Source organism: Rattus rattus, chromosome 5 (genome assembly GCF_011064425.1).
Source record: "Rattus rattus isolate New Zealand chromosome 5, Rrattus_CSIRO_v1, whole genome shotgun sequence".
Classification (NCBI taxonomy): domain Eukaryota; kingdom Metazoa; phylum Chordata; class Mammalia; order Rodentia; family Muridae; genus Rattus; species Rattus rattus.
Genome location: NC_046158.1, coordinates 103,403,810 through 103,424,551, shown reverse-complemented (window position 1 = coordinate 103,424,551; position 20,742 = coordinate 103,403,810). Strand labels below are relative to the sequence as shown.

Here is a 20,742-nt window from a genome sequence, read left to right as displayed (position 1 = left end):
TATCGGGGCCTTCAGTTTCTTCCTGTACTTACTGTTGACTGAATTCATACAGTGGCACTCGTTTATTTTTAAGAAAAGGCACCTGAGAGTAAGAATGTACTCCAAGCTTGTAACATGTTAGATGGATTTAAAAATGTGTGGAAAATGCATGGTCACTTGCCTGTTACATTCTGGAGATGTAAAAGAAAAAGAAAATGTGTTCTTGATTACTTCTTAATGACTTAAAGATTAGAGTTTTCCATTAAATTCATCTACTGACCTAAAATGTTTTTTTTTTCTTTTGCATATATTGACAATCTACTGGATACAGGGTTGTGGGTAAGAATTTTTTTAAAAGTATCTTACGTTAAATTAGTCTTGTGATTGGGAATCAGAAATCTTTGTACATAAGCATTTCTTATATATTTTTCCCTACTAAGCGTGGTTGAATTTAAAGATGAAGAATTTGTAAAGAAAGCATTAGAAACTATGAACAAATATGACCTTAGTGGAAGACCTCTGAATATTAAAGAGGTAAGTTTTTTGTATTTGCAGTTTAAACATTGAATTATCTGAACATGCTTCCTTTGATTTTTTTTTCATTTTTTTCCTCATATAGTTTTATGGCTACTTTTTTAAGGATAGATGCTTATAAAAGAATTGTAACTTGTGATTATTTTACTTGAGATGATTTGCTTTAATCCTTAAGTTATTCTTTATTTTTATTTAGCTTCTAGTTACAGATAAAAATCCTCAATTTAAGATAAAAATCAGGAAAAATTTAAAGAGGCAAACTTCATTTGCTATAAACATTTTCAGCTTTTAGAATGTTTAATTGAAAATTCAATAGGTATTGTAGTCAATTATGGGTTGCTTGAAAATGCACATAGTTTGCTATTGGAATAAGATTGGTATTCTTTAATAAATTTAGATTCTATAAGATTAGAATTTAAGAAGCATTGTAGCTTAATGATCTGTGTAACTAGAACTTGGAATAATCTACAATGGGGATTTTTTTCTTTGTAGAGAATTGTAGTATAAATAGATTGACAAATGATCAGAAGGTACTTTACATAGTAGCACTTACAGGAGTAGTGGATCTTGGTAATAATTAGCTGGGATAACACTCAGTTTCATGGGCTCTTTTATTTTATGTTGTTTTGTCATATTAGTTTGGCCATATACTCACTTAAACATATCCTTGCTAAGCCTGTACTGAGAGAAATAGACAAGGTTATTTTGAGTCTGAAATGTTGAGCTAATACTGATGCTATTCATTGATTGGCATTCCACAAGAGGGAGTTTTGAGTTCCAGCTTACCCTTTCAAGCCATGTGACAATGCCTCATTTCTCTAGACTTTAGTTAATTTGTTATAACGCCACTGATAATACCTAACTAATGTGATTTATGAAGACCAAGTGTGGTAAATAACTTATAGCTTACTCTCTGTCACTAGAAACGCTAAATGACCCAGGAAGAGGAAACCACACACTGAGATAGGAGAAACACTAGAAATCTCTCTGATAGTATTGTAAAAACTCAGTGTTATGTTTTCTAGTTACTGTACTTTTGATATTATGGAAAGCTGTTAGCACAGTGCTTAGAATAGTCCAATTCTTTCATAAACGTAAATTGTAGAAACTGTTCTCGTTAGTGCTTGCTGGGGTCTTGTTCTTTAGTGTGATGATAAGCGTCAGTGCCTTAGTACCAAAAATATCATGTCTCCTACGTTCTTGACTGGAATTAACTTCAGATTTCTTGAATCCTCATTGATCCTGGGATTATAGTTATCTAATGAAAATTGGCAGAGATTTGGTAGGGAATGTTTAAGTTTTGTGGATTGACTAGTCATTTATTTGCTGCTTTTATGCATATGCCAGGACTTAACTTTAGAAATGTTCAGCATCTTAAATAATTGGTTCCAATTTATAATCCTCTAATAATTTGATGATCATAGTTTGCTATTTTATAATCCTGTCTCTGTTTAAAAAAACAAGTATTATAATAAAAGCTCCATAGAGATGCTATAGACACTAAGCATACTGTGTTTATAGTATCTTTCTGTTTTCATTGACAGAACCCACTGGGTGTTAGAGGCTCAGGTCGGGTGATTGTGTTACGGTTAAGTTGCAGCATATCGAGGAGCTCAGATCTACTGTTGCGACCCTAGAGTGAAGGTTTAGGATGCCTCTATTAAGTATTTTAGAAGGGAAAAAGGGGTCAAATTTAGTTTTAGTAAATAGTGAATGATCTACTTAACTCCCCAGCTAATGTTTAGCAAAGGCAGTCATTTTCTGATTTACAAGTCAGTGACTGATAAAACTGCAGGGACTGCTTGCATAGTTATCTAATGGAGGTGCACTTGAGTGTTCCTTAGCAGCTTTAGTATTGTGTCCAGTTACATGAAGGTCAGTAGGAGTCATACACGTGTTAGCAGGCCCACTGTAGCAGTAGCAGTTAGTGACTGGAAGGCTGGACAGCAAGGGGAAAACAGGAATGAAAACTAGGATTATATGTGGGGGGTGTGTGTGTAATGTTTACATGTGACAAAATAAATATACTACTATGAACTATTAATACAAACAACCTATGAATTTCAATAGTTGAAGGACTTCTCTTTTTAATCCTCCTGTGTAGGTAACCACTTTTTCAATTTTGTGCTTGTACAAGTTTTTCAGTTCTCAAACTTGAAACATTTGTGACTTGCTTTTTTGATGCTGTGATGACATAATAGAATAAAATCAACTTATGGGAGAGTTTATTTTAGCTCACAGTTTGAAGGGTGATGCATCATTGTGGGGAATTCAAGGCAGCAGGATACTGAAACAGCTAAAACCATAACCAGAAAGCAGAAATATGAACGTGTGCTCCACTCACTTTTATACATTGCAGGATCTAGTACAGGAAATGGTTCTGCTCACGAGGAAAAGTAGTTATAATTAATGTAATCAAGGTTATTCCCTACAAGCTTACCCAGAAGTCATCCCCCTTTCCCTCCATGACTCTGAGTCTGTCAAGAAGTAAACAGAATGAGCACTAAGCATCCTGACTGCTTATATAAAGTCTCATTGCATTCGTTGGCAACATGTATTCACTTCTATAATCTTTTCATGTCTTTATCATGAAGCAGCATACTGGAGTCAGCATATGTTTATTCTCACATTCATTTTTTTCCCTTTTGTCATTCTGGCTATGCTAGAGAATTTATTAAAGTTATCTTTCCTTATTTACTTTAAGTCAATATTTACAGACTGAGATAGAGAAGTTTTTGATGAGTATTTTCTTTGAGAATTTCATAACAATGTATTTTGATCGTTTTACCTCTTTTCTCCTTCAGCTCCTCCCAGATCCACTCCTTCTTCCTCACCTTCCCAACTTTCTTTGTGTTCATCCCAAATAGCTTTTAAAACCTGAGTCCACTCGTTCTCATTCATATATTCTCATTCTCTCTCTCTCTCTCTCTCTCTCTCTCTCTCTCTCTCTCTCTCTCTCTGTGTGTGTGTGTTGGGGGGCATCATCCGCTGTTACATGGTTGACCCGTCAGGGACTACACTTTTAAAGAAAACTAACTCTTTCTTCCCCAGAAGCCATCAGTTGCCTCATAGTTAGGAGCTCTGAGCCCCGTTTTGCTCCATGTTAGAATGTTGACTGGTCTGAGAGAGTCATGAATAAGAAAGTAGAATTCATGAATAAGAGTAGAATTTTTGGCATAATGATTCGCATGCATACGATGGGCCTCTTAATGTAATTTTATTTGTGTTTTGCTGATCTTCTACGTAGTGGAATGACTGGGTAAAGCATTCTTTACTTGGACACTTGGCCTTTGTTATTCCCTTTTCCCATCACAAGTCCTTTTCGTTGTTTAGGAAGCTAAGAGATTATACAATGGGTTATTGTATTTTATTCAAGAGTGACATTAGCTGGTGATAATAAACTTTCCTCTATCACATTCTACCTGAGTTTATAGCAAGCTGTGTGTTCTGGTAGTGAGAGGTCAATCTACAGGTTTTTATTGCGCTCACTTTCTGGATAAAAATAACAAAAAAACCTTAGTTCTCACAGATGTTAGTAGTTTGGCCAGATTGGTTACCTGCTGTCCAGCCTTAAGTCACTTGAATTGTATATATTCACTGATGTATTTGCCGGCAGTTAACATTCACTACGCATTATAGGATCCTGATGGAGAAAATGCTCGCCGTGCACTGCAGCGAACAGGAACATCATTTCAAGGATCACATGCCTCTGATGTGGGATCTGGGTTGGTGAATTTACCACCTTCCATTGTGAATAATCCAAACATTCCTCCTGAGGTTATCAACAATTTGCAGGCTGGTAGACTTGGTTCCACAATTTTTGTTGCTAATGTAAGTTTAAGCTTTAGTTTAAGCTTTTGTTGCTCTGATACTTAACTCTTATTATGAGATCATTTTGTTAGATATATTCTGATAGGTTTGTAGGTCAGTGTTTATTTTTAACTAAAGTAAACAAAAGTTATAATTCTGTTAAAGTCAAGCTTAATTTTATGTATGTATTTTGAAGTTAGACCCTAAATACAATAGCATTTTAACATGACTATGGACATCATAGACATCAGACGGTTTTCCTTAAGTCAGCTATGTGTAGTCTTTATTTTGGTAGTTGAATTTTATTCTTGTAGTCCTCCTGTTTGTAAATGCCTGTTATGGTTGGTTTGCCATTTGTTTTATGCTTTTGAAAGTCTTGTGAAATGGACAATGTTTTCCAAAACCTGACTTTTCAACTTAGTCATAGTTGATACCTACGTTTCCCACATACAGAACAGGATTGAGGAATTGAAAGAAGATTTGAGGAATTTAAATCAAGATAAGAAACAAGATAGATGTAGCTGAACTGATTTTAAACAAGACCTTTTTTATTTGAACACTGTTGGTATATTGTTGAACAAGAATTACAGTTTATAGATTTAGGACGTTAGAAAAGATGATTTTGTTTTTACAATGAAGGAGGGGGCCATTTGTTAAAAATTTAACCTTATGCATTCTGTGTTAAGCTTGACTTCAAAGTTGGTTGGAAGAAACTAAAGGAAGTGTTCAGCATAGCTGGAACTGTGAAGCGAGCTGATATTAAAGAAGACAAGGACGGCAAGAGCAGAGGCATGGGCACGGTCACTTTTGAGCAAGCAATCGAAGCAGTCCAAGCAATTTGTATCCTGATGTGAATTTTAGCATTAAGTGATGTTGGAGGAGCTTGATACCTTTGCACAGTTGTTCATGTTATATAATGCTGCCTCATTTGAAATGTAGGCTTTTGCCACAGCAGGAAACCTTGCTGTTCTTGAGGATAAGAGTCACTCACGCAGGCTGGATTTGGCCACATTCTTCAGGACTGACAGGCAGGACCTTGTTTTCTGCCGATCCTTTCCTGCTGCTGGACAGTGTGTGCATGCATACTTGAGGACTCCTTGTCCATCAGTGCAGTTGCTGTTGGTTAATGAAGTTATAAATCAAAGTGAGAGACTAGTCTGAAGAAAGTCTGATAATGTTAAGACAGTAGAAAAAGTTTCACACTCTTTAAATATGATAATTTGTACAATTTTACAGTCATCTTAATTGGCTTTCCTTGACTGAATCAACAGCCATGTTCAATGGGCAGTTTTTATTTGATAGACCTATGCATGTGAAAATGGTGAGTTCCCATTTCTCATCTCAACCTTAGTTATTAATTGCTTTAGTTCACTTCCTAACAGCTCTCATTAGCTATTTTTTAACTACATGTATAATAAACTTTTTTCTTTTTGCAATTAGGATGACAAATCTGTCCCTCATGAAGACTACCGTTCACATGATAGTAAGACATCACAATTACCACGTAAGTAAAAGCTCTTGTTAGAAAACAACTTTCTTTTTCTTCATTATGTATAACACAGAAGTCTGTTTTTATTCCTACATTGAAGTTGCTCATTCTCTGAGATTAGTTTGGTATTTTGGACAGTGTGTTGCTTCTGATTATATAAAGACTGAAAAGAAATATGAGACTTTTAAAATAATTTAATGCTTGGCCTACTAGTTATAAGTTGAAATGTATTTGGTGAGTTCATATACAAGAAGGGGGGAATCGTTAAAATTTTACCATAGATAGCCACCATTTTTAATATTTTTATGTGTATTCTTTCTCCTTCCCTGTACATAAATGTATTGTATATATGTGCATTTAACTAGTTTCAGACTAGTATATAGATTATGTAGAGGTTGGGCTTAACATTAATTTATAATCATGTTTCCATGTTGAAAATTCTTTCCTTATATTTTTTATTGGTGTTCTATAATCATTTTAATGTTACATGTTTTACATGTTTTAATCTTTGTTTCTTTAATAGCCAACAGTGTGATACAATTTCATGAACATATTTCTTATATTCTTAGAGACTGAACTTTTACTTTACCTCACAGCCAAGTTATTAATATCTCTGTAATATTTAAGACTATTTAGCCTGCTATCCTGTTATGTACTCAGCCTAAGTTTGACCAGACTTTAAGAGAACAGTATAGTAACCAAGCTCACCATGTGTTGGCTCTCCCATGCAATCAGCTTTTACAACATAACCTACCCTTAACTTATCTGCTGCTCTCCCATGCCCGATTCAGATAATGTATGTGTGTGTGTATTGTGATAATCCTTCAGCCAACAGGGTGAAAGGAACCTTAAAACAAATATCCTCCATAAATGTTGGAAGCAACATAGGATATAGATATAGCTGGGTAATGTCTGTTTACAACATTGTTTACTATTCTGGGTAAAAGATCTGTTACAGATTTCTGAAGAACTTTATCCCTTTGCAGTGACATGTTTCTATGCTGCTTGATAGATACAGGGCAAAGCTCCATGTGAGAGACAGGCAGACATGGGGACGGTCAGATATCTGAGCAGCATTCAGGCAGTAGACAGACTGTAGACAGTCCAGCACAGACTGTAGGCAGATGGAAGAAACAAGACGAAAGGGAGAAATTCAAGTTTGGGTTTAGTGTTGGTCAAATTAATCCAAGAGGAGGTCTGTTTTCATTCCTTAATGTGAAAGGGATATATTTTTGGTACCTCTGAGATTATCTTAAATGTGTTATCCAACACAACAGAGTATAAAAGAATACTATTTTCTTTAGATGTCCTAAGTCAAGCTTGGTGGCACAGACCTGTGATCCTTAAGAGGCTAAGGCAGGAGAATCTAAAGTTCAAGTCTAAGGCCTTCCTCAACTGTAGAGTGAGTTCCAAGGCAGCCTGGGTAACTTAATGAGACCTGTCTCAAGGTGAAGTATAAGGGCTGGAGATGGACTCAGTGGTATAAGGTCTCACCCACTGTGCCTAAGTCCCTGGGTCTAGCCTTAGCACTAGAACCAAGATGTCTGTTGGAGTAGTGCCCTTGATTAGCATACATGGGGTCCTGAATTCAACCCCGGCACTGGAGACAAATCCTGGAGTAGATTTAGATTTACAGATTGTCACTGGATGCCCACTAACTGCGCTGTTCCAGAGCATTACAAAAGAGCAGTGCACGCCCTGTGTTAGCTGTTGCCCTCAGACTGTTGCTGTACACTGTTGTTTGTCTTTGTGCTCTTTCATTATTAGTAGTAAAGTTTTTGATAAAATATTTTAAACATGCAGACAAAAGTAATATTTTAGAGCTTTTATATGCTACATTTATTGGATTTTTAATAACTAAATAAAATCTTACAGGTAGACCTGAGATGCCCCACTTCCATATTCACCTCTCAATGCGTTCCTCACCTAGAGGGGACAACACGTGACTGTTTGTTATGCAGATTTTAGTAATGTACATATCTGCTTAATAAATTAGAATTCAGTGTGATACCATATGCTATTTCATAATTCACTGTGTTTTGTTCCTGATTTCTTTTTTTATTGATAAAGCTGGTAGCTTCATTTTAATTGATACTTCATACATTTTTCTGCTCTTTAATTTGCATTTTAAATTATTTGAAATAATACTGAATTGGAATATTCTTTAAGAATTACCTTGAATTTTGGGTTCGGTCCCCAGCTCCGAGAAAAAAAAAAAAAAAAGGAATTACCTTGATTTTGTTGTTGTTTTTGTTTTGATTTTGCTAGAATTTGTGTAAAACTGGCCTTGCCATATATTTTGGGAAAGACTTATTTAGTCATAATATTTTCTGATGATGCATGAGTTAGTTATGGTAACTTTTTATTTAAGGATTTTCCCCATTTTTGCCTGTCTTGAACATTAACTTTTCTAGATATTCATTTATTTTGTGTGTTTGTGTGGCATGGGGGAGGTGGGTGTGCTTGCTCTGTGGGGAGATCAGAGGACAACTCTGACCAAGGCTCTCTGACTGTGTGGCTTCTAGAGGTCAATTCGGGTTGTTGGGATTAGCCGCAAACACTGTTTTGTTTTTAATTTTGTTTAATTTTTACTTATTCACATTACATCCTGCTCACTGCCCCCTACAGTCACCCCTTCCACAGACCTTTCCTCATTCCCTCTCCCCTTCTCCTCTGAGTAGGTAGGGGCCTCCCTGGGTATTTCCCCAAACCTGGCACTTTAAGTCTCTTTGAAGCTAAATGCTTTCTTTCCCACTGAGGCCAGGCAAGGCAGCCCAGCTAGTAGAACATATCCCAGATAAAGGCAACAGCTTTTGGGACATCCCCTGTTCCAGTTGTTCAGGACCCACAGGAGACCAAGCTGCACATCTGCTACATATGTGCAGGGGAAGACTAGGTCCAGCCTAGTCTTTGGTTGGTTGTGCAGTCTCTGAGAGCCCCAAGGGTCCAGGTTACTTGACTCTATTGTTCTCTCGGTGGAGTTTCCTATCTCCTTCAGGGTCTGGAATTATTCCTTTTATTCTTCCATAAGAGTCACCATGCTCCAGCCACTGTTTGGTTGTGGGTATACCTCCCCTCCCACCCCGCCATGGCTTTGTGTTGAATTTTATTTAGTTAGCATAGCATCATCTTAAATTTTTACTATATTAATAGTTCTGTTTCCTCTTCTTGAAGACTTTAAGTGTGTGTGTGTGTGTGTATGTATGTGTGTATGTGTATGTGTCTACATGTTTGCATGTAGGTTGGTACATGTGAGATCAATCCCTACAGAGACCAGAAGAGGATGTTGGATCCCCTGGTGCTGTTACAGGTGATTGGGAGCTGTACACTGTGTAGGTGCTGGGAACCAAACTTGGGTCTGTGGGAAGACAGTGCATGTTCTTAACAGCTCAGCTGTCTCTCCAGTCCAGCATAGTGTCATTTAGTGGTTCCTTATCTCTAGAAACTTGTCAATTTGTAAATGTAAAGAATAGGTTTTGTTGTCAGTATATTTTATCATTTCTTTCCTTCCTCTTTCTTTAGATTTAGTCTCGGGTTTTTTTTTTTTTTTTTTTTTTTTGCCCTAACTCTGAATTGGATATGTATTTCACTAGTTTTCAGCCTCTCTTAATTTAAGCAATTAGGGTTATAAATATAGCTACTGAACATAGGTTCTTCTATGGACTTTTTTTCATTTTTTTATTAGATATTTTTATTTACATTTCAAATGTTATCTCCTTTCCTTGTTTTCTGTCCATAAGCCTCCTATCCCATCTCCTTCCCCCTTCTTCTATGAGGGTGTTCCTCCACCCATCCACCCACCCCTTCCTGCCTTCCCACCCTGACAGTCCCCTACAGTGGGGGATGGGGGGAAGGTATTGAACCTTGGCAGGACTAAGGGCTTCTCCTTCCATTGATGCCTGACAAGGCCTTCCTCTGCTACACATGCAGCTGGAGCCATGTGTCTGTCTATGTGCACTCTTTGGATGGTGGTTTAGTCCCTGGGAGCTCGGGTTGGTTGGTATTGTTATTCTTACAGAGTTGCAAGCCTCTTCAGCTCCTTCAGTCCTTTCTCTAACGCCTCCAACTGGGACCCATTCTCAGTTCAATGGTTGGCTGCTAGTATTCGCCTCTGTATTGTCAGGCTCTGGCTGAGCCTCTCAGGAACAGCTATATCAGACTCCTGTCAGCAAGCACTTCTTGACTTCAATATTGTCTAGGTTTGGTGGCTGTATGTATATGGGCTGGATCCCCATGTGGGACAGGCTCTGCATGACCATTTCTATAGTTCAGTGTTTATAAATTACCAATCACTACAGTTATTTTGAATCTTGTATATTTGAAAATACAATTTCCAAATTCATGAGTTCTGTACTTCCTACTGGTTTTTCACTTGGGTTCACTGTGGTAAACCATAGCACATGGTCTATAAGACTGTGACTCATTATGTGACAGCCTTAGAATCTCATCGTGGGCGGCTTACCCATAGGTCCATTTTTATAAATCTTCTATGTTCACTATGTCAAGTTTGTTAATCATTTAAGTTGTTTTGTAGCCTTTCTCTGTTTTTATATAATTTTGTATAATTTTACCTATTTGGGTTACCGGTTACTAAGAAGTACTTAATGGTAATTTTTTTTTTCAGTGTATTGATAGATTTAGTTACTTTTTTGTTGTTGAAAATATTTTGAAGTATTTTAAAAATTCAAATCAAGTAATTTATTACAAGGCGATTTTGTAGTTAGCTTAAGTCCTTGTATAATACTAAATATAATTTTGTGTAGTTTATACTATTTTGTATTACTGTTTTTGATCTGTGTGTAAATGTTTTTTTTCTGTGTGTAAATGTTATAACTGCAATTACATCTTTTAAAATTGGCTTGGCAATCTTTTATGTGAAGTTGAGGAATTAAATTTCTTTAATTTCTTCAAATGTCTGTATTTTTAGTGGTGACCCTGGATATTGTGTATGTATAAAGCTTGAAGTTCATCTTGTGTCCTCCTCCTTGACTCTAACCCGTTTCTGGTAACTGCATGCTACTGTCACAGGGCGCTCTGTCACTGTCAGACGTCACAAGTAGACATCATGTTTTTTGTCACCTGCTACTGCTCATTTCTTCAGAGTATCTATTCGTTAAGCTTTTATTTTCCCAACAAGGATTTATTGTTAGTAAATTCTTCTAATTTTGGCTGCTCTGTAAATGTCTTCTAAGATAGTTTGATTTTTTTTTTTTAAAGAGAATTTAAGATCAAGTTACTTTATCTTAGCATTTTGTAAATAGTTTAGTCTTCTGGTTTCTATTGTTGCTAATTCATAATTCAAGTAAGGCTTTTGTTGAATTACCCCCTCTTTTTGGTAGTTTATTGTTCATGGAGCTAATTTTAGAGTCCTAGTCCCTGGTTGACAGTTTCACTGCAGAATGAGTGTGGATTACTACTTGCTGAACTTTTACAGCGGAAACTTACCAACCATGCATATTTGAATATTTCCCTTTCTCCCTTTGTAAGGCAGCTTCCTCCCTTCCCAGTTTACCTGGCCAGGCTCACCTTGTTCATGATCCTGACTGCATTTACCTCTATTAACAGTAAATTTTAAAGCTCAAGACCTGCACAGTCAAGCCAGCCATAATAGTCTCAGCTTGGGTGAGTGAGATTGGTGAAGGAAGGAGTGCATGCAAGCCCACCCTTAGCTGAGGAACTAATGGCTGCTGGGGAAGATTCAGAACAGCCTCGAGAGCATGCCCATGTCCCAGTTGATGTCCCTACACCCATGCAAGTGCAGTACTAAGTGGACGCAGTAGTTTAAAGCAACAAAGAAGTGTGTGAAGTTGAGAGGCAGTGGTGGGGAGGGCGGCGATCGTAGGTGTTGGGGGAAGGAGCAGGGCAATGATTCAATCAAAATGTATTTGTATACATGTGTGAAGTCTCAAACAATGAATTAAAAAACATGTACTATTAGGTATACTTTACATTTTTTAATGATTTGTATTTTCATATTTTCTTTTGTCTTGAGATATAATAAAGTCATGAGCTACCATAGAATTAGATTTTTTTTCGTCCTTCATCTGACTTTCTCATTTTACTGTGACTTGGCAAGTGGGAAATTTCTCAATTCCCATGCTTCTGATATTAATTTTTATCTTTTCGTTTTTATAGTTCTTTTCTCTTTTATAGTTCTTTGAGATTATAATTACTGTGATATCGTTAGGCACAGGAACACATTTACTTGACATTAATCTGTGCAGTTTAAAATTACCATTCTGTACAAATCTTACAGTATATAATTCCTAGCCTCAAGCCTTAATTGCTAATTTTTTTCCTAACTGAGCCAGTGTAACAGAAAGGCGCAGTGACTGGTCATATGACTCCCATTGTGGTAATGGTATTCAAGAGAGCCCAAACAATCATTGCCTCAAAGGCTTAACCCATATTAGACTCTGGAAGTACAGAAATGGTTCAACCGAAAGTTGAATTCACATCTTGAAAACTAGGCAAAAACAGATTTATAACATCTTTCATGATGTGTCCTTTTGTCTGTATTGGATACTTCCTCGTTACTGAATATTACCCACTTTCGGTCTCCTATCTGAGGTTTTGGGCTTGACCTGCCCTACACTTGTTTACCTTAGTTTCTATACCTTATAGGTTAGGGAGGGTCTGCAGATGAGGGGGAAACTCTCAGGGTTTTGTTCTGAGTTGTCTCAACCACATCTTTTTTAAAAAATTTGTTTATTTATGTATATGAGTACACTGTAGCTGTCTTCAGACACACCAGAAGAGGGCATCAGATCTCATTACAGATGATTATGAGCCACCATGTGGTTGCTGGGAATTGAATTCAGGACCTCTGGAAGAGCAGTCAGTGCTCTTAACCACTGAGCCATCTCTCCAGCTCATCTTACCACATTTTATATTATATTTTCCAGGTTCACCAGTTATTTTTTCTCCAAATTTCACTTTGTAGCTGAATAAATCTCCATTTATATATTAGCATGTTTTCATTATCTTTCCATCTTTTGGTAGATTTTTAGTCTGGTTTCTTTATTTATTTTTCCATGGTGAATAGAGCAGTAATGAACACAGATATATAGATGTGCAAGGATTTGAAGTTCTTTGGATATATGCCCAGGGGAGGTTATAACTAAAGTTTTCTAAAGTTATTTATTTATTTACTTATTTGATTTAAAGAGCATCAGTATATTAAAACTGAACAAATAAACAATAAACAAACTTGAATTTAAAGACAAGAGACAAGATCTGAATTTAGTCACAGGTACATGTTGGCGTTCAGATAATGTAAGGTCTCAAATTCCTCATATTCATGCCTGATGAGAACATTTATTTTGTAAATGTAATAAATGTCATGATAAAGCCAGGCAATTAGAGTTTCCAGTGTTGTGGGCTTTTAAAAGCTATTTTCTGTGTATAGGTGTTTGCCTGTATCAGGTGGGTGCAGTGTCTAAGTCTCTAAGACACTCAGGTTTGTGGATCCAGCATGCTTGCGATTTGCCACTCCTCTGTAAGAGTAACAAGTGTTCTTCATCAGTGAGCCATCTCTCCAGACCCTTATAACGAATTTGAAAACTGGATTTGGTGTTGGCTGTCTGGATAGGAATCTTGTTCCATAGCTGCAGCTGGGCTGTCCTCATTGTCCTCTTCTCTGCTTTCAAGTCTTATCTCTTCAGTAATTGCCGACCGTTTAGTTCTATTTGGACTATTTTGAATGTAATACTAGTATTTTAGTTGTTCAACACTGAGCAACATGTTCATTCTCAGGTATGTATGTACAGTGTTACTACATGAGGATGTCTGAGAAACATGTCTTCAGCCAGAAAGGCTAGTAGCCACAGACCATAAAGAAATGATTCACCCAAGTCTTGTTTGGTGAATTAGTGCATTTAATTATCTACAGGTAACCTATAGGATCATGGGTAACTTACAGGTGCAATACCAACAAGAAATAGTCACATGTGTCATCCCTCCTCCCACTTCCCAAACGAATAGTTAATTCCTCTGGGGTATACGTGCGTTTGTGAGCTCTCTTCATTACACAAAGGAATATTAGTTTACCCAATCTTGGGAGTGTCTCCCGTTGGTGATCACAACTGCTCTGATGGTGATGTCATACCATTCCTGGAGAAGAGAGTTCCACATGCGTGACATGACCAAATGTCTTTCACACTTTCTTGGGATGCATTTGGGGTGTATGTGTGTGTCTCGGGTTGGGAGTGGGTAGGTGTGGAAGTGAGGCTAGAAGAGAGCCTTGGGTGTTTTTCTTCAGGCAGTGTCTACTTTTTTTAGGCTGAGTTTCTCACTGACTGGAACTTGCTGAGTAAGCTAGACTGGCTAGCCAGTGAGCCCTAGAGATCTGCTACCGCACCAGATCTAAGATTACCCATGTCCAACACAATTCTGGCTTTTAAAAAAGTGCATTCTGGGAATTGAAGGCAGGTTTTCATGTTTGTAGTGGAAATCCTTTACTCATGGAGCCATTTTCTCAGACCCCCTCTTGTCAGATTGTTACACCTCTCTCAGTACCTTCAAGTGGAGTGTAAGCTGAACCTACTTCGTAAGTGTTTTTTTCCCTCATAAATGGTATTAGTCTTTATGTATGTTGCTTTCTAAATGAAAACCAGAACCCTTGCTATCTGCGACCTTTTAGGATACTATTGCAAGCATACAGCTAGTTTTAAAGGTTAGTACAGTTAGTTCTATGCGAGTCTTGGTAATGTTGTTGTTTGTGATTTAGGTGGTCTTGGAGGCATTGGAATGGGACTGGGTCCAGGTGGACAACCTATTAGTGCCAGCCAGCTGAACATAACTGGTGTAATGGGAAATTTAGGTCCAAGTGGTAAGTTTTTCTTGAAACCTTTGTAAGTGATCTATTTGCTGTTTAATAAAGCTTATATTTATTCGTCTTAGTACTTAGAGAACTCTGTTCCAAGATGTTTAGCATGTCAATTCTGTCTGAAAAAGAAGAGAAACCTTGTGAGAGCAGCTGACAAGAGGGTAGGTGTAGGTGGGGACGGCTTCTGGGGCCAGGCATGTGAAAGGTGGCTGGAGTTTGTGCGTACTGACATGGCTTTAAGGAGATGACGTCTCCTCTATATCTCCATAGTGCCCTCTGCATCCTGGGATGTAGAGCCGGGAATGGGTGGCAACATGCCGTAGCATAGGCAGTTTAAATGTATTACATTTGGAAGGTAGCTTTGAAGTAGCTATATGTCTGTTAGTTATACTCTTAATTATCTTTAGAAATCGGCTTTCCAACTTTTAATTTCAGCAAACTTCATTCTTTTAAGTTGGCTGAAAATTCTAACATGATTTTACTTATGTGATTATGTTTCCCAGTGTCCACTGTATTATAAAAAAAATTAAAATTGTAAAAAATTGACTTATTTATTTAAAAGTCATGATTTACTCTGATGACAATCTTAATCCTAAAATTTATACTTAATGTATATAATATGAAACATGTAATTAACATAAGTATTATTTTTAAGAAAATAAAGTGTTTCTAATCAGAGAAGAGTGATTCTGTTTTTGGCATCTCTTCCTAGTGTTTGGGTACTGTCAATAGCTGTACTGCTGTGTCTGCATTTGGGTTTGCTGTGATGGCATGCATTGGGTAGTTTATGGAAGGAAAGATCCACGGTGTTAGGAGAAGAGGAGGGGAAACACAAGTATTGAGTTATGGAAATTATTTTGACCTCTTGGCCCTTCAAAGTTTCCCTTACTGTCCTTTGAGAATTACATTTCAGTTTATGAGCTGATAAGTGTGTCATAGTCTTTTTGTTAGGATGATACAAACTTTATAATTGGCAAAACCCCTTTTCTTACTTGTTTTAGGATCTCATCCCCTTCCTGTCCAAACACAAGCTGTTTGTTACTGATCTGACCAGCCCCTTAGCTGATGTGTTTAGGGGCATCTTTGCTTGGTAGTCTTAATGTCTAAGTCTTCTGTGGGAACATCACTGTCTGCAAGAGTGCACACGGGCTCTAGTAACCCTCTGACCGGATGTTGTATGTGAATAGTAAACTTTTTTCTTTTTTTCTCTGATGCTCAGAGGCCTGTTTGAAGATTGGTGACTGGTTAGGCACTATGACATAGCTCTGTAAACCATCCTTCTATGTATACCCTGTACCTGCTTCTCTAGTGTTCCATTGTGACTAAACCAATGGTATTTACTTTGCTATAATGTCATTCGTTAGTCACAAATTAAGATTTACTGAAAGTCCATACTATGTATTTTGTTTGAGGTATGGGAATGGATGGTCCGGGTTTTGGAGGAGTGAATAGAATTGGAGGAGGTATGTATAAGTATTTGTTTCTGCATGTACTCACCGCCATTTTAAAGAAACTAGAAACTGTTGAGAATTGTAGAAAAAAGTCATGGTATATTGTTGGCTTGTGTTCTAAAGGCTGTTGGCAAACACTGAGCCTAAATACACCCTTAAAAGAAGGTCCTGTGTTAAACTACCTGCTCAACATGAAATGAAGGAAGCGCTTACTGGTGACTTAACATTTCCAGAATGTACCGCTCATCTGTAGCTCCAGTCAAGTTTCACAACTATTCTCTATTCCATAGGCGTTGGGTTTGGTGGTCTGGAAGCAATGAATAGCATGGCAGGCTTTGGTGGAGTTGGCCGAATGGGAGGTAGGTGAATGTACCTATACGGGGTATGTTATCTTTACTTTCCCTACACACACACGGGTATGGATGCTATAGGAGTCTTCAGAAGGCACACGGGCACTAGAGGACACTTGTAAACATGGCGGGGGGGGTGGGTAGTGGGTTGTATAGTGAGTGTATGAAGTAAGTTGGTATGCCACATACTATTTTGAATTGGTAACTTCTGATCTTTTTCTCCTCAATTTAGCTTAGACATATTCCTCAGTGGTTTTCCATACATTGATGTACTTGAAGAAGGGTTAATTTGTTGTACATCTTTTCAGAGTTGTACCGCGGTGCAATGACTAGTAGCATGGAGCGAGATTTCGGACGTGGTGATATTGGATTGAGTCGAGGCTTTGGCGACTCCTTTGGTAGACTTGGTAGGGCTGGTTGTATACTTTTTCCCTTTTGCAGGTCATAGTCTTAACTGTTCCTTTTGGTGTAAAAAAATCGTTAAAAAGTTATAATTTACATAGTTTGCTACTAGAAGAAAACTTTAGGGATTTTAATTTCATGGTTCTCTTTTACAGTATCTTGAATATTTTGTCTATCTCCAGAAAATTTTATGTTTAGTTATTTGTGAGTATAGTACCTTGGGCATTTTGAAGTGTCATTATTTAAATTAATTAGTATATTATCTTTTCATCCTTGTTTAGGCAGTGCAATGATTGGAGGGTTTGCAGGAAGAATAGGAGCTTCTAACATGGGTCCAGTAGGAACTGGAATAAGTAGGTTTAAATTTTAATAGAATTTCCTGAGTAGTATTTGAGTGCTTGCAAGGAGTTTGCAAGAGTAGTTATTGTAGTACAGTAATAGTTTGCTTTTATGTGTTAATGTGTCTTACCATATTTTGAGAAACTTTAATGAGTCATAGCTTGATTGATGTTTGAAAATTAATTTTATTTGTTTGTTTGTTTGGTATTTCTCAGCTAACACCAGAATGCGTATTCAGTAGCCAGTCCAAGAACTGTCTTTCCACACCCATGTCATAAACTGCCATTATTTGAACACCAGCCTTAATTCTGCTTGATTTTGCCCAATAGCTACTAGTTTGTTTGACTTGTATACCTTATGCCTTCTAGCAGTTGGAGACAAAACACCAAATTTTAGGGATTTCCTGAAGTTGAAGAATAAGAATGAAGAGATGATTGCTTTCTTCTCTTCTAGACCTTGCAAAACCATGGGTGTGTCTCAGCCCTAGAGAATGCCCAATACCTCCCATCAGCTCCCACTCCCACGTGGCAAACATCATATAAAGCCTGCACACATGCTAGACTGAGTTCCTGATGGGCATTGCTGACTTGCTGTGCCTGTGAAATCTCCACACCTTACTGGCTTCCTTTGGTGGTGAAATTTTAGGAAACAGGAAGTTAACGCACTTAGTGTGAATTGTGACATCCTGTCCACTGGATACATTTGCTTTCCATGTGCTTCTCTTTATTTCCTGCTCTGCCTGCCATCCTGCAGCATTCATTTCCTCTCGGGATCGTCCTCACCTTCCCTTTTATCTCAGTGTTTACACTGTTTCCCAGGTAGACTGCCAGTAACAGAGAGCCAGCTGGCAAGTCTTAGGACTTTACACTATTCATGAAGGAATATTAGGGAGGAGAATGAGATGGGGATAATTAATTGTCTGTGGTTACTGAAAGTTAAATTTGATATCAAAATTGAAGTTGTGTGGGAAACAGCTCCATATACTGAGGTAAAAGGTGAGCAAGGAAAGGGTGATGCATAGGAGAGCGTGGGGAGAGAAATGTGTGCTGGAGTCGTAACAGTGTCTTCATCTCTGCTTTAGCTTTCAGCAGCTACTGTATTTGCTGTTGCAAAATATAAGAATTAAAAGCTTATTATAACATGATAATATATAATATTATAATATGGAAGTTTTAAATATGTGATGTTTTCTTATTAGAATATTATTTTACAGAGGCATATATAATTATATAGTGACTAAAATTAAGTTTTCTCAAGTAAGCAAATGGATACCAAAATCTATTACTTGTTTTATTTTCTGTATGGAAATAATTTTTTGTTATAGAAATGAGTTTTTCCTCTCCATTTTCAAAACTGATCATTCTCTTTTCTTCCTCTCTCGTCTTTCCTTTTGCTATTTTTGTTTTGTTTTTAAAACTTGAAACTCGGGACTCCTGCCCTTGTTACAATGCAGGTGGCAGCATGAGCGGCATGAGCACTGTGACGGGAGGCATGGGAATGGGACTGGACCGCATGAGCTCCAGCTTTGACAGGATGGGGCCAGGCATCGGAGCCATACTGGAAAGGAGCATTGACGTGGACCGAGGGTTTTTATCGGGTCCCATGGGAAGTGGAATGAGAGACAGATTAGGCTCCAAGGGCAACCAGATATTTGTTAGAAATGTAAGTGAAGAAATGTATTGGAAAGTTAAAATTCTTTCTGTATCTTTGTCTGTCTATATAAAATATTTATTTGTCATTATTTTATTATTTTCATGTATATAAAAGTATAAATTTATATATAACATGTGTTACTGAATTTTTTCATTTTAGCTTCCTTTTGACTTGACTTGGCAGAAATTAAAAGAGAAATTCAGCCAATGTGGTAAGTGTACCAGTAACTGCAAATTGTGCTGAAATTTCTTGTGGGGAAATTTTGATTTTTTTTAAACCTTGAAATACAATGTTTATATCTTGGCTTACCCCAGTCATGGTCTCATCTGATTCAACCTCAGATGGGTAATAGTTTTGCTGTCTGGTAGGTTAGAACAAACAACAGGGCTTAGTACAGACTCACTCACCAGGGAAGCCTGTCATGACTCATTATAAAGCAGTCTTTTATTACCAGATTTTAAAGAGGTTGATGGTTTTTCATTGGAGGCTTTTTTTTTTTTCCCACGAGAAGCAAAAGTAAGTAAATGGCGTATTTACTCCCATGCTGATGCACAGTTGATGGAGAGCCATTCTGTACACTGTATTGCTTGCGCACCATAGAAACCTTAAGCCAGTAGCCTAGGATTCTGTTAGAACATACATTGTGGTGGCTCTTCTAGTCCTTTGGAAACTCTTCTTCACTATCATAAGACTGACTAGCTACAGATCTTAATTTTTCCTTAGGTTTGTATATTGGCTGGTTTATTAATTTCAAATAAAGCCTTTTCTATACCATACTCAATTTTCAAAAGCTCTTAATTGGTAAAGCTCCTCCCCCTCTGTGTATGTGTGTGTGTGTGTGTGTGTGTGTGTGTGTGTGTGTGTGTGTTTGAAAGAGAGGGCAGATGGGGGTGAGGAGAGAATATGAATATGAGAATAAGGGAATTGTGTGAGAGGGGAATTGGGTGGTCAGCACAGAGCAACAGTTTTCCTTTTATTATATAGAATCTCAGCCTAAAATCACAATACGGCATGTTATGCTGAAAGATGGCTGAAAGTACGATACAGTACCATATACTGAGCTGTATACTTAGAGTTCACAGAGAGTGAAGGTCTGCCTGCCTCCCTTCATAGTGCTGAGATCAAAGTTGTGCACTACCATCCCCAACATTTTGAATATTCTTAAAGGCATAAAATAATAGGTAACTTTAGTGTCCTTGAAAAACGATGATAACTTTCCTAGCCGAGGCTGCTGGTCCAGCCTGTCATTCTAGCCATTTGGGAGGCTGAGGCAGGGTACCTCAAGTTCAAGGCCTGTCTGGGCTACCGAGTCAATTCAGAGCCAGCATGGACAATTGTGAGACTGTCTCAACATAAAAGTGAAAGCCAAGAGAGGACGGAGGACACTGGGAAAACATGGCCCACTGAATCTATTAAGCAAGACTCACATGGGCTCCAGAGGTGAAAGAGCAGTCCTGGGGTCTGTGTGGGTCTGCACCAGGTTATAGCTTTCAGGTCTGCGTTCTGTGGGATTCCCTAACAGGGGAGCATTTATAGCCCTGACACTTCTGCTTACTCTTGAGTCTTCCTCCTTTTGAGTTGCCTTGTCCAGGCTTGATATGAGGGCTTTTGCCCTGCCTTGCTTACTGTATCTTGTTTTGTCCTTTTTGGCTGTCATGTCTTGGAGGACTGCTCCTTCTGAAGAGGAAATGGAGGGGGATTAGATCTGCAGGAGCAGGGAGATGGGAGATGGGAGAGTGTAGGGCGGATTGGAGAGAGAGGAAACTGTAGTTAGGATGTATTGTATTAGAGAAGAATCTTATTTTCAATAAAAATAAGAAATCAAATCCAAAGATACACACACACACACACACACACACACACACACACACACACACACACACACCAAGAGCTGGAATTGCTCAGTGG

The 20,742-nt window shown here is 37.8% G+C and overlaps 1 protein-coding gene across 5 annotated transcripts in view; it reads left to right on the top strand.

Annotated features, from left to right (window-relative positions):
- Myef2 (myelin expression factor 2) overlaps positions 1-20,742 on the top strand; it is a 44,607-nt gene that overhangs the window by 18,327 nt on the left and 5,538 nt on the right. For 2 of the 5 annotated variants that reach the window (XM_032904110.1, XM_032904112.1), the window contains exons 4-16: positions 311-318; positions 420-513; positions 4,153-4,344; positions 5,010-5,163; positions 5,595-5,644; positions 5,764-5,827; positions 14,541-14,642; positions 16,052-16,102; positions 16,381-16,449; positions 16,749-16,847; positions 17,124-17,195; positions 18,635-18,843; positions 18,994-19,045. In XM_032904110.1, the coding sequence (XP_032760001.1) occupies positions 311-318; positions 420-513; positions 4,153-4,344; positions 5,010-5,163; positions 5,595-5,644; positions 5,764-5,827; positions 14,541-14,642; positions 16,052-16,102; positions 16,381-16,449; positions 16,749-16,847; positions 17,124-17,195; positions 18,635-18,843; positions 18,994-19,045 (1,216 nt within the window). The remainder of the gene's footprint in view (positions 1-310; positions 319-419; positions 514-4,152; positions 4,345-5,009; positions 5,164-5,594; positions 5,645-5,763; positions 5,828-14,540; positions 14,643-16,051; positions 16,103-16,380; positions 16,450-16,748; positions 16,848-17,123; positions 17,196-18,634; positions 18,844-18,993; positions 19,046-20,742) is intronic. The other 3 variants (XM_032904113.1, XM_032904109.1, XM_032904111.1) reach the window with 3 other exon arrangements.